The sequence below is a fragment of the Jaminaea rosea genome (genome assembly GCF_003144245.1).
Source record: "Jaminaea rosea strain MCA 5214 unplaced genomic scaffold BDZ90scaffold_10, whole genome shotgun sequence".
Classification (NCBI taxonomy): domain Eukaryota; kingdom Fungi; phylum Basidiomycota; class Exobasidiomycetes; order Microstromatales; genus Jaminaea; species Jaminaea rosea.
The window spans coordinates 359459-372721 of NW_020289984.1; the positions used below are offsets into that span (position 1 = coordinate 359459).

General features: G+C 59.1%; 8 protein-coding genes across 8 annotated transcripts; 5 read left to right on the forward strand and 3 right to left on the reverse strand.

Annotated features, from left to right (window-relative positions):
- Window positions 1–92: 92 nt before the first annotated feature.
- Window positions 93–473, reverse strand: BDZ90DRAFT_261339 (hypothetical protein; the record flags this gene model as incomplete). Its single annotated transcript, XM_025508367.1, has 1 exon — window positions 93–473. The coding sequence occupies one exon, from the start codon at window positions 471–473 to the stop codon at window positions 93–95; it is 381 nt and encodes a 126-aa protein (XP_025361141.1).
- A 1191-nt stretch (window positions 474–1664) lies between these two features.
- BDZ90DRAFT_40685 (hypothetical protein) lies at window positions 1665–2578 on the forward strand. Its single transcript, XM_025509569.1, has 3 exons — window positions 1665–1742; window positions 1828–1947; window positions 2013–2578. Exons 2-3 carry the CDS (start codon window positions 1853–1855, stop codon window positions 2407–2409), a joined length of 492 nt encoding a protein of 163 aa, XP_025361142.1. The 5' UTR covers window positions 1665–1742; window positions 1828–1852; the 3' UTR covers window positions 2410–2578.
- On the forward strand, window positions 2249–3563 carry BDZ90DRAFT_40813 (hypothetical protein). Its single transcript, XM_025509571.1, has 4 exons — window positions 2249–2916; window positions 2983–3125; window positions 3201–3222; window positions 3284–3563. Exons 1-4 carry the CDS (start codon window positions 2523–2525, stop codon window positions 3352–3354), a joined length of 630 nt encoding a protein of 209 aa, XP_025361143.1. The 5' UTR covers window positions 2249–2522; the 3' UTR covers window positions 3355–3563.
- BDZ90DRAFT_40761 (hypothetical protein) lies at window positions 3564–4530 on the forward strand. The gene is made up of 3 exons (XM_025509570.1): window positions 3564–4017; window positions 4103–4322; window positions 4387–4530. The coding sequence occupies exons 1-3, from the start codon at window positions 3772–3774 to the stop codon at window positions 4455–4457; spliced, it is 537 nt and encodes a 178-aa protein (XP_025361144.1). The 5' UTR covers window positions 3564–3771; the 3' UTR covers window positions 4458–4530.
- Window positions 4531–4603: 73 nt separating this feature from the next.
- On the reverse strand, window positions 4604–6410 carry BDZ90DRAFT_261342 (PLP-dependent transferase; the record flags this gene model as incomplete). The annotated part of the gene is made up of 3 exons (XM_025508368.1): window positions 4604–5986; window positions 6062–6174; window positions 6254–6410. The coding sequence occupies 3 exons, from the start codon at window positions 6408–6410 to the stop codon at window positions 4604–4606; spliced, it is 1653 nt and encodes a 550-aa protein (XP_025361145.1).
- Window positions 6411–6703: 293 nt separating this feature from the next.
- Window positions 6704–9070, forward strand: BDZ90DRAFT_233156 (hypothetical protein). The gene has a single exon (XM_025506533.1). The coding sequence runs from the start codon at window positions 6781–6783 to the stop codon at window positions 8980–8982; it is 2202 nt and encodes a 733-aa protein (XP_025361146.1). The 5' UTR covers window positions 6704–6780; the 3' UTR covers window positions 8983–9070.
- BDZ90DRAFT_233157 (hypothetical protein) lies at window positions 9001–10990 on the reverse strand. Its single transcript, XM_025506534.1, has 3 exons — window positions 10629–10990; window positions 10280–10553; window positions 9001–10204 (listed from the first exon to the last, which is right to left on the reverse strand). The coding sequence occupies exons 1-3, from the start codon at window positions 10700–10702 to the stop codon at window positions 9155–9157; spliced, it is 1398 nt and encodes a 465-aa protein (XP_025361147.1). The 5' UTR covers window positions 10703–10990; the 3' UTR covers window positions 9001–9154.
- Window positions 10991–11695: 705 nt separating this feature from the next.
- On the forward strand, window positions 11696–12985 carry BDZ90DRAFT_275267 (hypothetical protein; the record flags this gene model as incomplete). Its single annotated transcript, XM_025508871.1, has 3 exons — window positions 11696–12542; window positions 12616–12857; window positions 12923–12985. The coding sequence occupies 3 exons, from the start codon at window positions 11696–11698 to the stop codon at window positions 12983–12985; spliced, it is 1152 nt and encodes a 383-aa protein (XP_025361148.1).
- Window positions 12986–13263: the final 278 nt, after the last annotated feature.

Below are 13263 nucleotides of genomic sequence, written 5' to 3' on the forward strand. Positions count from 1 at the left end.
GGAGATTGTAGTACACGATTTGACGGGTGATATGGTGTAAGGTATCGCTGATATGGATATGTGTGTGACTGGGCTCTTGATGCTGGGTGCCTCTAAAGGAGACGACGACGGCTGTCGCTACAAACAAGCCCCTGCTCACCCTCTGGGAAGCGACTGCACTGGAGAGTTCCGGGACCCGTGGACGGGCCTGAGGCGGCCTGCTGTTGGTGGAAAGTGCCGGCACCCGTCGATGAGCGCTTGCGAGCGGTAGAGCTGACGCCGCCTTGAGCGGGCTCCGGGCGTATTCCAATGATGGACGCGAAAAGGCGGCTGTGCTTGATCCTGCCAATCAGCTTGAGCGCATGTTGGCGGGCCGACCATTGGCGAGCGTGATCGCGCTCAGCGAGAGCTTTGCGACGGATCTCCTGCGCAACGGTGATGAGCTCGTCGATTGTGTTGAGTGTGATGAGCTCGGCCAAAGCCACAGGACGCATCCGCCCTTCTTCTGCGACCGGTTAAAGGGAATTCGGTCTTGCCTTCGCCTTCTTGCTTGCGCCTCTGCCGCCCTGCTTCGGTCAGCCGCACAAATGTGAGCTTATTGCCGCAATCCTGGCGGTTATGGTTCCTCCTTAGCAAGGCCCTGAGCCGAGCAAATTGGAAATATTGACTCGAACGAGGCTGAGCGCTGAGCGCAACGGGAGCATACTGGTAGGTACCATTGGGTGAGGTAGCACGGCTCTCCATCTTCATCCGGTTCGAAGAGCGTTGGAAGCGATATGCCGTCTTTCTCTCGCATCGATGGTGCTCCCTAGATTCCTACTCGTAATGCAGATACTCGTGCCCGCGGCCGCCTATTCCGAGATTAGACTGGGCACGACGCCCAATAGTGGAGGACGAGGGTTGCTGCGATGAAAGGATGAGAGTGATGGAGAAGAAAGAAGGGAGATCAGATGCGGAGTCGACATGTCGCTTTCGACCTTGCCTGTCCGCACTCGAGGTCTGGATCGCGGATTGCCGTGCACGGGCCCTCGCGCAAGCAAACGTCGTGCCTGCAGGGCAAACTGGTGTTTGCAATCGCCTCCGCACCTCGCGACTTTGAGATCACACTCGACAGGACGTCTTCTGCTCCGAAGATCGAGACTGGAAGACGAAGGACTGCAAGGGTACCATGCGAAGATGAGTGAGTAACTCTGGCTCGCAACGCGCTGAGTCGGACTTGCTCGACACGAGGAGCGCTTGGCTGCGCAAAACAACGTGGCGTGCCGGGGCGTGATCTCGCCGATTCGGGATACCCTCTCCTCCCAAAGAGATCCCAGCGAGGGCCGTCTGGCATCGTGACCTGTCTCATGACCACTAGCATGACCTCGGACAGGCTACACCGACATGGCGAGCGCAAGGCCGGAGGCGCCCGCAGGCGAGTGCGAAAGGCATTAGAGGAAGATGCGATCTTCGTCGAGCTGGTCCATCCTCCATCCATCCAACTTCTCACCAAGTCACGATGCAAGTAGCCATGATTCATGTCGCTGTGATCCTTGCCGCTCACATCGCTGCGTCGGCAAGCGGGAGAGCCGTCCCAGTCATCTTCTGCTCCTGGAAGCCCTTCACCGACTCGCCCGAGTCGCACGGGTACCATCAATACTGCAGTGCCGAAAAGCAGACATTCGATGACACGGCCGCATGGTACAGCTGTGACGGTCACCAGGACACGCAAGTTGTGGCTGACATTGGCTTCTTGGACCCCTTTCCTGACTTGCTACGCTTCAGTGAGTTGATTGCAGCCCGTCCCCTTCGGTCGTTCCCCATCAACAAGCGTTTGATTGAGAAACTGACCTCCTCGCACTGCTAGAGGCAGCATGCCCAAAGGACAGCCAAGATGGCTGGGGCTACAAGGCCACTCGCTGCCAAAGCGAGGCCTTCGCCGTCTGTCTCGGCGGCGGCAGCCCTCACCAGGAACCAACCGCCTGCTATGTGAGCCTACCGTGGCCGAACAATCAGACCGAGGTCGTGTCATCTGAGAGCCTCTCCCAATCCAGGGCGTCGACGCGAGCGATGACTGTAAGCACGAGCCGAATCGGGAACATTGGTCCATCTCTCGCCCAGCAGATACCTGACCCCTGGCCCCTCTATCAGGCCTATGGCCTAGTCGATTCAGTAGTCCCAAGCAAGCTCCCGCGCAGGTGTCGGTCTGGAAGCAGAAGCAGTGATGCAATGGGGCTTCCGATGCTGGCAATCACCGACATTTCCTCCAACTCCTCGAAGACCTTTACACTACACGACAGCCCGGCGAATGGGAGCACGACTATCCTGCCTAGTGTGACCGACACGTTGCAATGCACGAGATCAAGCATCACCCTCGAGCCCGTCGAAGCTGATGCTGTCTCGCCGCCGGCGTGTTGCCTGGCCCTGTGGCTGTTGTCTCTACGAGCGTGATCCCCCGATGGGCGGCTGTTCAGGGTGGTCATTGGCCCAAACCGATCATGCCTATATCAAACGTCCCGTGAGCGCCACCTCGCCGATATTGGGGTCTCTTATGCTTGGCCCTAATGAGCGCCACGGTGGAGCTTGCCACGCATAGGCTGAAAGCAAAGAGGCAAGTCAGAGAGACTCCAGACCACAAAAGCGCGAGCAGCACCCCCTACTTTCTCTTCTTTCGCTGTCACTTTCTTCTGACTCCGCCCGCCACGCCTACGATGCTCCTCGCCCTTCACATTCTCCTTCTGATGCTCATGCGTCTCGCACTGGCAGACCCTCCCCTTGTAGCCTGCTCATGGAAGCCCTTCACGGACAGCCCCGAAAATCACGGTTATCGTTGGTTCTGCAACGCGCAGAAAAAGCAGCTCGACGGCATACGTGGAGAGTACAGGTGCGACGACAAACATTGGGCGACCGTGGCCGACATCGGATACGTCGAGCCTTATTTGGTGCTGTTGCGTTTTCGTTAGTACGCTTTTGTCATGGGCCAGCAGTTTGAAAGCTGATGTCACATCTCCCGCGCGCCCGCAGTGGCTGCCTGTCCTGATGAAACCAAGCGAGAGAATGGCACAGCTACAGGGTATGGTTGGACTGACTGGTCTACGTGCTTGTCAAGGTCTTGGGGAGTCTGTCTGGGCAACAACGGACCTCACGACAGTCCCATCCAATGCTTCGTAAGTGGACGTGTCAGGTGACGCGTCGTGATCTGACCTTGCGCTGACTCCGGCGCCTCTTCTGGGCCCGACCAGTTTGTCGACAGAAAGGATGATTGTCCGTGCGCAACCCGTTGCCATTGAGAACAGACGCTGACATTAGCTTGCAACGTGCTCAGGTGTGTGGCCCGACAACTTCGGCGCCGTCGAGAAGGCCCCGTCTCAAGTCCAAATCTGGAAAGAAGGGTGACCGGAGGATGAAGGCAACCGACAGCGCGGCAGTCATGTCCCGACCAACACTCTTCGAGAAGAGCTCTTCACCTTTGAGAAGCCAATGATATACGATTGCACCTTACAGCGCTGCGTCTACTCTTGTGCCGTACGGCCCATTGCCGACCGTTCTTGCCAAAACAGCCGCTGCGGTAGTTTTGTCCGTGGCAAGAAATCCCGAGCGAGTACATCCGCTGACATCGTGTGTCTTCGCGTTCGACGCCAAGCCATACCGACAACTTGCTCCTCAGCAAAGCACCGGCCGTCGAGGCTCTCGACCAATCAGCCCTGTGACCCTCCTTGGTCAGCTCTTGCTTCTGAGCAGGCAAGAGCATGAGCCAATCGAGAACGTTGCCTTGCCTCCTCTCTTCAGCCCCCCCTCCCCCCCACTTCCCTCATGCATCACGCCTCCGACCTCAGAATGCTGCAGCATGGCCTCCTCCTTGCTTTCATAGCTGCCATCCCTTTCGCCCTCCTCCCCATCGTGCATGCGGCTCACACCATCTGCTCCTGGTCTCCTGGTCCCCTCAATCCAGACAAGTACAACTTCACAATGTACTGCGAGGGAAAAGCGGAGAAGATGAATATGACCTACTACACCTACGGGTGTAAAAGGACGGGTAGGGAGTTGGCTACTTGGGGCATTCAAGGGCCGGGCAAGCTGAACTTCAGTGAGAACCTTCCATGCGGGATACAGCGGCTCGCTGATGAAGCGAGGTTCTTCTCACGTAGACACACCTTGCGGGAAGAACGGGTTCGCTTTGCATTACAAGCCTTTTTACTTGAAACCGTCTTGTCACCAGGTATTGTGGGCCTTCTGCATTAGGCCGGAAGGGGCTACGGCGGAGACGGTCAATTGCAAGGTGAGACGTGAGCGAGCGCTGAGGAGGAAGGTGCTCTTGCTGACCTCGCTTGATTTGCTGCAGTACATGAATTCGTGGGATGACTGTAAGTGCTTGACGCCACGGTCAGAGTCTTTCAGCAGCTGACACCTTCGCTCGCGTCTGAGCAGGCGAGTGGAACACGCCTCTCAAGGAATCCGATATCCCTGGCTTCGTTGATGTCTGGTCCTTGCACAAGTGAGAAAGTACTTTGAAGCAATAACAGAGGCGCTGCAGTCTTTACCCGCTTAGGCGCAGGCTGGTCCCACCGTGGTGGTAATGAATCCTCGTCTCTCTGCTCGCGCGGGATGAATCAGTACAGTGCAGCCTTGACCATTCCGCGCACGCTTAGCACGCTTGACCCAGACGAGCGGTACCATTCCCAGAGACGAGGCTCTTGTCCTTCTGCTGACCACCGCAAAGGGCTATGTAAATCCCGTGACACGCCGATGGCACCCCCTGCCCGGCGTGGGTCTGCATGACAGCCGCAGAGCTGCAAGCTTCTACGACTGCCGCTGCTGCGTCTGCCGCAACAGCAACCACACCCTGCTCTACGTTACTTCGACCCTCGCCAAGGCCCAGCGCAAGCTCGAACCTCCTCAATCCTTCCCGCAGTGTCTGCTCCGGCATAGCAAACGTGAGCCTAAAGATGCCCGGCGTGGGATGCCAGTAGTTGGAGCCAGGAGTGACGCACACTCCATGTTGAAGGACTCGACTCCACAGCAGTGCTTCGGCTTCTTGTAGTGCCACTTGGGACTGCTCCGCCGTGCATCCCTCCGGGCGCGTGATGGGCATAAATCGGTCTAGATTGGCGACGAGGAAATGACCGGCGTTGGAGTGCGTGTACGGGATGCCGTGCTTCATGCACCACTCCTTGGCCACCTCGTACGCCGCGCTGAGCCGCTGTTTGTTCTCCTCGACAAACCAAGCATACAAGGTCTCGTCCCGTAGCAAGCGCGACCAGAGTGCGTCTGCCGGGCTGGACACCATGTAGAGCTTGCTGGTGCTCTTCATTGCAGCCACGAGCTGAGGATTATGCTGAGAGATAAAGACGCCCAGCCTGAATCCGTTGAGACCAAAGTCCTTTGATGCCGAGGTGAGAATATGTACGCGCGATGGATGACAGCCAGAAGCCTCACGCTGCCAGTCGATGGAGAGGGCTGATGTGAATGGGACGGGATGCGGGTCGTCACTCGTTGCGAAGGTGGAGCGGGCGTAGATCTCATCGACTACGAGGTGGAGGTTGTGCTGCTGCGCAAAGCGACCATATGCTAGGAGCGCAGAGCGGGTGTAGCAGCGGCCGAGGGGGTTGTGTGGGTTGCAGAGGATGAGGGAGGAGACGCTGCCTGCAGGTGCCGCAGCTAGGGCCTCCTCGAAGCCGCGGAGGGCCGTCTCGCCATCAAAGGACTCGGCCTCGCTACCATCGCCGTATGGCGAGTAGACAGGGATACACCTCACTCCAGCGCGAGTCATGAGATCGGCATCGAAGCCGTTGTAGTAGGGCGCGGCTACCAGTGCAGCTTGGCCTGGCTCTGCAAGGTGCTCGAAGAGCTGGTCGAGGAGAGGCCCACAACCGGGGCCCGTCAGGATGTGCTCCTCAAGGACAGGCGTGACTGGGGAAAATGTGGGGCGATTGAAGTGGTGACTGAGAGCCCCGAAGAGGCGTGTCGAGCCGAAGAGGGAAGTACCGTAGGTAAGATCTGTGGGGTCGAGGGGCAGATGCGAGAAGTACTGATAGGGACGCCGAGGAGGGGGAAAGAGTTCAGCGCAGGGGTCGAGGAGAACCGCGATGCTGCCACGCCTCACCTCGAGGAGCTCCTTCTCCATCAGCGAATTGTTGGCAATGCCCATGTTGATGACGCCAGTCGTGTTCGTCTCGGGCGAGTAGACGTTGCGGAGGACATCGTCAAAGACTTTCCCTGTCATGCGGTGAGGCGAGAGATGAAAGTGAGTGGATGCCAGCAGACACTGATCCTCTCATCACCCTTGCCTACGCACAGAAGGGTGTCACGTTGGCGGCGTGAGCCTTGCCCCTCGAGGAGAGCTGAGGCAGCGCAGCCTTATCACTATCGTTGACCTGCGTTTGCGTCTGCGGGAGGGGGCAGACGTTTGGCTCGCTGAGAATGCGCGGAAAGCAGGCCGGTCCACAGGACATGGTAGAGGGACGTCGAGGGTAGAGTAGGGTGAAGAGAAGTCAAAAGGAGGGGATTGTGATTCCAAGCCCATCCTTATCGTGGGTCAGGGTCAGGTGGGGTTGACTCGGTCGCACCAAAAGCTGCGAAGGCAACAAAGCGTTGCATCTGTCTATCCGTCGGTCCCTCGCTTCTCTCTCGCGGTTGGACGCCCTGTCCGGTCGCCGCGACTTGCTCCGCCCTCGAGTGAGGCACAGATGGATGGCCCGCGCCTCTTCCCGTCCGATGCTCTGTCCGTCGACTCGAACGCGAGAGCCTTCGTCACCCTCATCCTCATCACCACCATCCACCCCGCACGACGGGCTCATCCTCTCTCACCGCCGCGCAGCATCTATGCGCTTCGCTCTCTCATCCGCCTCAGAGGCATCGGCGGACGAGGATGCGGCAGGCGAGGCGACCTTTGGCGGGCGTGATCTGCGCACACGAGCTGGACGGTTAGGGATCGCATCCACATCGACGGCCAATCGAGCCAAGGCGCAGCAACAGCAGCTTCCCTCGACACTGCCTCGAGCATCGAGCAGCAAATCTGCGGCACAATCAGAGTCACCAGAAGTCAAGCGCACCAAATGGCTGCCACCGTGGATCAAGGCTTCGCCTGAGCAGCAACGCCGACGTCGCGATGGACAGGGCTCGGCATCCGACTCGAGCGGTGGCAGCGGGCAGGAAGACGACGCCCGGGAGTCAATGTCAGCTCGCAGACAAAGAAGACGGACACCGACTGCACAGCGTCATCGGATGCCCTCACGCATAGCCTCTTCGTCCAGCTCATCCCAGCTCAGCTCCGACCTCGAAGACGAGAGCGACGGCCAAGAGGAGCTAGCCTCGCCGGCACATCGCCGCCGCACTCGTCGCAGAAGCCGTAGCCGGCGAGTGGCCGATGAGGACGAAGATGGCTCTTTTGCATCTCGCGAAGACAGCATCGAAGACGACGAAGCGTTGCGGAACATCCGTCTAGCAGGGGACGAAGAGCAATGGGACGGCGAGTGGGGCAACGTTCTCCGCAAGAGCTCGTCGCGGTGGAGCTCCCTCGTGGCTCGCCGCCAGACCCCAACACCAGCAGCGGGCGCCAGTGCCTCCTCACCTTCCAGTCTTGCCGCGGACAAAGGCTCCTTCAGCATCGTCCGTCCTCCCGGCGGAGGCGCAAACTCCTCTAGCAGCCAGGATAGTGATCTGGCTCCTCTTCTCTCCCGCCTTCGAATCGAAAAGGAGGAAGCAGAGCGTCAGACGCGAGCAGAGTTTGAAGCGCGAGAGAAGCGCCTATGGGACGGAATCGAAGCTGCGATCAGCGCTGCTGAGCAGGAAGCGGCGAAGAGGGCGAAGCAGGAGGCAGATAGGTTGGCCAAGGAGACGAGGGAGCGCGAAGAGAAGGAGCGTCTTTTCAAAGAGGCGCAAGAGGCGGAACAGAGGCGCAAGAAAGAGGAGGAAGAGCGTAGTGCCGCTGCGACCAAGGCGAAGAAGGAGGAAGAGGATCGCCGTGCCCGTGCCGAAGAGGAGCAGAAGGCTCGCGACGCCAAAGCCGCTGCGGACAGCGAAGCTCTCGCCGGCCTCGCAGGTGGGAGTGCCCTTCTCTCCGCAGCTCGCAAGGACTGGGCTCACTGGCGCGACGAGATGGCTCGCATCAAACGCGAAGTTCTCCCCGTCGTCAAGTCCAACCCAGCTTGGAAGAAGTCCTGCTTTGTGGCTAAGCGCCAGATTACCCCCAAAATTGGGCAGCTGACCAACTCTCGCACCGAGATTGATCGCATCGCCTCTGCCATCTCCTCCCTCCTGAGCGAGGCCAAGTCCGCGCCGGGCTGCGAGAAGGGGGAGATCTACGAGTGGGTACTGAACCATCTGGCCAAGTGTCTGATCAGGCAGGCAGAACAGGAAGTCGCAGTCAAGGTGGATACGGCCTACCCGCTCGCCCGGCTCGTGTTGCGCATCATGCTTGCAGGCGGTCATGCAGAAGGGCTGGGCAAAGTGCTCATGGCCCGTCTGGTTAAGAAGAGCCCCTGGGTCGTAGGCTACGTTCCGAGCAGGGCGGACGCGCCTGACGTTCAGGAGGATCCGACTGCTCTGGCCAAGCTGGTGGGCAAGTCCTCTCCCGACGAGACAAGCGTCCAGTTCACCTCACGGCAGGCCGGTATTCTAGCATTCTACTTCGCCCTCTGCCAAACGGACCTGGTCGACTCTGCTGCCCCCGGCACTACCGCAGTAACTGCAGCTCAGCAGGTGCCCTCCCAATTCCATCCCTCCGCCCTCTGGCATTGGAGCGCCCGCTGTGTCACTCCACCGATGACAGGCCACGCCTTGATCGCCACCCTCTGGTGCACGCTACTAGACGTAGCATCGCCGTACTTGCTGGAACGGTACCCCTCCCAATTCGCCAAGGTGCTGCGGCTCCTGTTGAAGGAGGGCCTCAGGGGCGAGAAGGCGGGCTTTGTCAAGTTGGAAGAAGCGACGAGCGCGAGAGGGAGATTGAGGTTATTGTTGGAAGAGTGGGAGAAGGAGGGAAGGGTGAAGGAGGCGGGCAAGGGACGAGCGGTGGACCCATAGTCGAAAGGAGGCAGAACAAGTGGACTGCTTATCTTGGTTTCTTTACAGCATTAACATCATCATACAATCAGCATCTTCTCAGCATTTGTCCTTTCCCTGCGGCATCGCCTTCTCTTCCTGCTTTCCTCTCGAGCCATCTCTTCAGCTCCTGAACCCTCTGCCGCGCTCTCTCCTAGCACTCAAAAATCCTCGCGGTACTGACATTGATCCTACTCCACGCTCTCCGCCTCACCAGCACCTGCCTCAACACCAAGTAGGGCCATGTAACGTGGTAGAACACAACGAATGGCAGTGGGTCCTCTTGATCCCACGCCGCATCTCTCTCTCCCGGTGCAGCCAGGTCGAAGTGAGACCCTCCCCCTGCGACGACTTGTGAGGAAGAGGAGCCAGCTTCACGAGAAGTGAGCCAGAGCGGGTGCACGAGCTTGCGGAGGAAGCGAGGCACGAGGTGCGGGAGAAGACGAGCGGGCACGTCGTGCGCTAGCCAGCTCATTGGTTTTGCTCGGGGCAGAGGCTCGATGAGGGCTGGCTGTTCCTTGCTTCGGCCAACATCGAGGTCGTAGACGCTTCCGAATTTTGGGTTCTCTGCGAGCAGCCCTACGGCCGTGTGCACGCGCGGATTGCACTCGATTGCTACCAGTCGGCCATTGTTCCAGTATTCTGCCCCCTGTTCCCCCTCTCCAGCATCTGCGTCTGGCTGGTGGATAAAGTCGAAGCTGTAATGCCCTTGAATAGCCCTGCCCTGCCACTTGGCATCCTTCTTGACTCTCCGCATGAATTCGCGGGTCCACGCCAGCGCTCGTTGGCCCAGTGGGTGGTTCGAGGGGAGAGGATGATACGTCATGAGCATATCGTTGCTCGGGCAGCATACAAAGGCGAGCACGTTTCCCTGCTCGTCGATAGTCGAATGCGTGCACCACTCTGTCGTTCTGCCTCCTCCGATGAACTCTTGCGCTATGTACGGCGTCTGCTTGGAGATGGGGATAGGCAAGGAAGAGATGCGGCGTTCTGTTGCCTTGAAATCTGGAGCGCCGGCCTTGTTGCGAAGGGGGTAAAGTGTCAAATCGGAGCGTCCGACATCATCTAGCTCTGCGGCGCATTTTAAGATGCGTGGTGGCTGTTTCGGCAAGCGAAGTAGCTTCAGGAGTTCTTGCGGGGAGTCGACAAGGATCGACTCCGGAGCATCGAGGGAGTAGGAGCGGGTGAGGGTGATGAACTTGTCCTGGCGGCGAAAGAGGGACAGAGCAACGCGTTCAGATGATGCTGAGGCGCAGAGTCAGGCCTTACAGTCTCTCACCTTCTCATGCAGTTCGAGGACCAGCTCCGGATCCTGAATGACTGCTCTGAATCCGTCGCTGCTTTTAGCAGAAGTACGCTGTCTCCGCATCTTGTCCGCCGCCAGAGCATCCTCATGCGTGGTGCCAGCTCCGGAGCAGGGAACAAATAATTCGGCTTTCTCTGCCTCAGCAATAGCGACCAGAGCATCTACATAGTGCTTCCCGCCTCCAGAGGGGACGAGGTGAAATGCATCAACAAAGCGTGAGAAGCGGGCGGGGGAGAGAAGACCCCAGCTAAAGTGAGAATGAGCAGATAGAACGTCAGCGGATCGCGATCCAGCCTGGCAAGTCGTCCTGACGCCCACTCACCCATGCTCCTCCACTACTACGACTCTCCATCCCTGCCTGGCGAGCGCTCGAGCGATGTAGAGGCTCTTCTGCATTCGACCTCCATTGACGAGCGCGGTGCCCTTCTTATGTCTTTGGCGCCTCGCCTTCCCGCCGCTCCCGAGCAGAGGTATGTGCCCGCTACGAAGGAGGGCCCAAGCCGTGAATGCGGTGGTGAGCGGAGACAGAGCGAGGGACAGCCATACGAGTAGGAGAGACGAAATTATCGACTGTAGCCTCGATGGCGCACGCCGTGAAGTGTCTGACATGGCAGTACTGAGAAGCTACTGGAGCGGCAGTAGTCAATGAATGTAGTTGAGTGGATGAGAAGAGGATAGTTGAGGAGAAGAAGAAAGAAAATGCACAAGATGCCTCGCAGGCCAGATCTTCGCCTCGCCTCGTCCGCTTCTCATCAGGGTCCATCATTCCACCTTGCAGCTCGACGCACGGACTTGTCAGCCTCGCATGCGAGCTTGCGAGTCCAAGAGCCGCGGGGGTGCAACAGCGACGAGACCGAGTCGAGTCGAGTCGAGTCGAATTCTCGCGAACTGATGGGCGTTGCACATCATCGTAAAGCTCAAGCCAAAGCCGGGAGTCAACTATAGCCTCACGCACGCCTTTGCTCGCGAGACGGGGAGAGGGAGGCGGGAGAAGGGGATGAAAGAATTCGAGCTGGGCTGACAGAAAGGTCGTGCCTGTTCGCGGCCTCGCACTCATCGAGGCGAGCCAAACAACACAAGCGGCAGCAGTCAAGTGGTGCGCCGTCGCCTCAATGCCCACCGCGGCGCCATTCCAGCCGCCCGCTTCTACTCATCATCCGCCCACACTCATCTTGCCCACCTACTCATCACCTCCCTCCCGCGTTCCTGAGCCTGCTCGCACACCGGTCGCACCACGGGCCTCCTCGTGCCATCATCACGACTGTCGCCGTCGGCGGTACCTCTATTCCTCCCACTCGCCTTCTTTTTACTCTCCATCCTTGCGTTCACAACTACTCGCCATCCCTCTGCTCGTCAATACACGCAACCTAGCGAGCCCTTCTCGGCGTGATGCCCCTGTTCGCTGCCCTGCCACCGGGATTGCGTCGCCTTCATTCCTCTGGTTCACTCCTCCTTAGCAAAGGCAACAGCGCCACCGCCGAGGCTTCCGCCAAGGGCAACATCGTAGACGATGACCTTGTCGAGCCCAATCACATCGACCCACGCATCATCACCTTCTTGACAGCCGCTGACGCCGCCTGCGCCGATGGGGCCGACTTCACCTCAAGCCAGCGCATCTGGAGCAACACGGGTGGGTACACGCCCGAAAGTACAGCTACTGAGTCCAAGGGACAGCCCCGTCGCTGGTTGCTTCGATACCTTCCGATGCCCTCGCTTCGATGCTTCCTTCCTTGTTTCCCTTCATGGTGTCGCGATACCACCAACGAGCAAGACGACGACCGCCAGCGCGACCTGCTTGCCCCTTCGCCCACGTCGTTGCCGCTTGGCTACCCGTACTCGAATCAAGGCAAAGGCACTCCCATCGTCGCTCAAACCAAGCCAAGTCGCTCCTTCTCTCTTCCTTTCCTGTGGAGCAGGAAGACAGCCAACAACATGTCAGGCACAGCCACTACCACCACATCGCCGGTCACAACAACTGAGAGCGGCTCTCCCATCGAACCCACTCAACAGCGTCTCTCCCTCAATCTCGTTCGACCGAGCATCGATGTTGATCTCAGCGGCCTCTTCGACACTTCGTGCGCCATTCAGTCTAGCGAAGGGGTGCCTGCTGCACTCTTGCCTTCTTTACCTTCGGCCAAGGTGAGGCATGAGGAGGTGCTGCTCACCTCTGGAGATGGGCTACCCGTCTGGGCGAGCAAGAGTGTGCTGGAGGGCTACGAAGAGGCAAAGTACCAAGGTGAGCATGCGAATGGGAGCAGCAACGCCAAGGCTCTTCCTGTGACATTGACACTTGAACCCTGCGTCCGCAGCCCTCATGTTCATCCACGGCCTCACCTTCACCAGCGACTCTACCTGGGCTCACATCCTCTCCGACGTCAACTTCCACCGCTCACTACTCGTACCCGCTAGCAAAGACAGCACAGCGGCCGAAGCTCATTGGCTCGCACGCCCCCTCATCCGCTATGATCTCCGTCATCACGGCCGCTCTGTCGCCTCCGACACGCCCAGTACCACGGCTGCTGCATCGCACCCGATCAGCTCGCCCAACCTGGTCTCCGACTTTGCAGCCGCCTGCACTCATTTCTGCATTCGTGGCGCCTACCTCGTGGCCTGGAGCATCGGTGGCACAGTGAGTACGGATATCGTCGCCGCCGCATTGGCTTCCCCGGATCAGGCTAGCGCAAAGAGTCTGCCTGTCATCCAGGGCCTCATCTGGCTCTGTCCCTTCCCTTGGGTCGGCCTCACACCGCATATCATCAAGGAATGCATGTACGGCGTCACTGGACCGCTCTTCGAGAGTGGCAACAGACAGATGGCCGCTCTTGGGAGCGGAGCGGCACCCAGCGAGCAAGATGACCCAGACGAGAACAGGGACGCGTCTATCGTGGCAGCCAAAGTAGGCTTCGTTGGCGAGGCTCTGCGCCTGGTTGGGGAAGAAGCACCCATTACACCCACCG

Coding starts and splice junctions, on each gene's coding strand:
- BDZ90DRAFT_40685 (XM_025509569.1), top strand. CDS start 1,853: ATGGCTGGGGCTACAAGGCCACTCGCTGCCAAAGCGAGGCCTTCGCCG. Junction 1,948..2,012: donor AGGAACCAACCGCCTGCTAT/GTGAGCCTACCG, acceptor CTCCCAATCCAG/GGCGTCGACGCGAGCGATGA.
- BDZ90DRAFT_40813 (XM_025509571.1), top strand. CDS start 2,523: ATGAGCGCCACGGTGGAGCTTGCCACGCATAGGCTGAAAGCAAAGAGG. Junction 3,126..3,200: donor ACAGTCCCATCCAATGCTTC/GTAAGTGGACGT, acceptor GGGCCCGACCAG/TTTGTCGACAGAAAGGATGA. Junction 3,223..3,283: donor TGTCGACAGAAAGGATGATT/GTCCGTGCGCAA, acceptor CAACGTGCTCAG/GTGTGTGGCCCGACAACTTC.
- BDZ90DRAFT_40761 (XM_025509570.1), top strand. CDS start 3,772: ATGCATCACGCCTCCGACCTCAGAATGCTGCAGCATGGCCTCCTCCTT. Junction 4,018..4,102: donor GGGAGTTGGCTACTTGGGGC/ATTCAAGGGCCG, acceptor GGTTCTTCTCAC/GTAGACACACCTTGCGGGAA. Junction 4,323..4,386: donor CATGAATTCGTGGGATGACT/GTAAGTGCTTGA, acceptor GCGTCTGAGCAG/GCGAGTGGAACACGCCTCTC.
- BDZ90DRAFT_233156 (XM_025506533.1), top strand. CDS start 6,781: ATGCGCTTCGCTCTCTCATCCGCCTCAGAGGCATCGGCGGACGAGGAT.
- BDZ90DRAFT_233157 (XM_025506534.1), bottom strand. CDS start 10,702: ATGCAGAAGAGCCTCTACATCGCTCGAGCGCTCGCCAGGCAGGGATGG. Junction 10,554..10,628: donor GTAGTAGTGGAGGAGCATGG/GTGAGTGGGCGT, acceptor TTCTCACTTTAG/CTGGGGTCTTCTCTCCCCCG. Junction 10,205..10,279: donor TCCTCGAACTGCATGAGAAG/GTGAGAGACTGT, acceptor TTTCGCCGCCAG/GACAAGTTCATCACCCTCAC.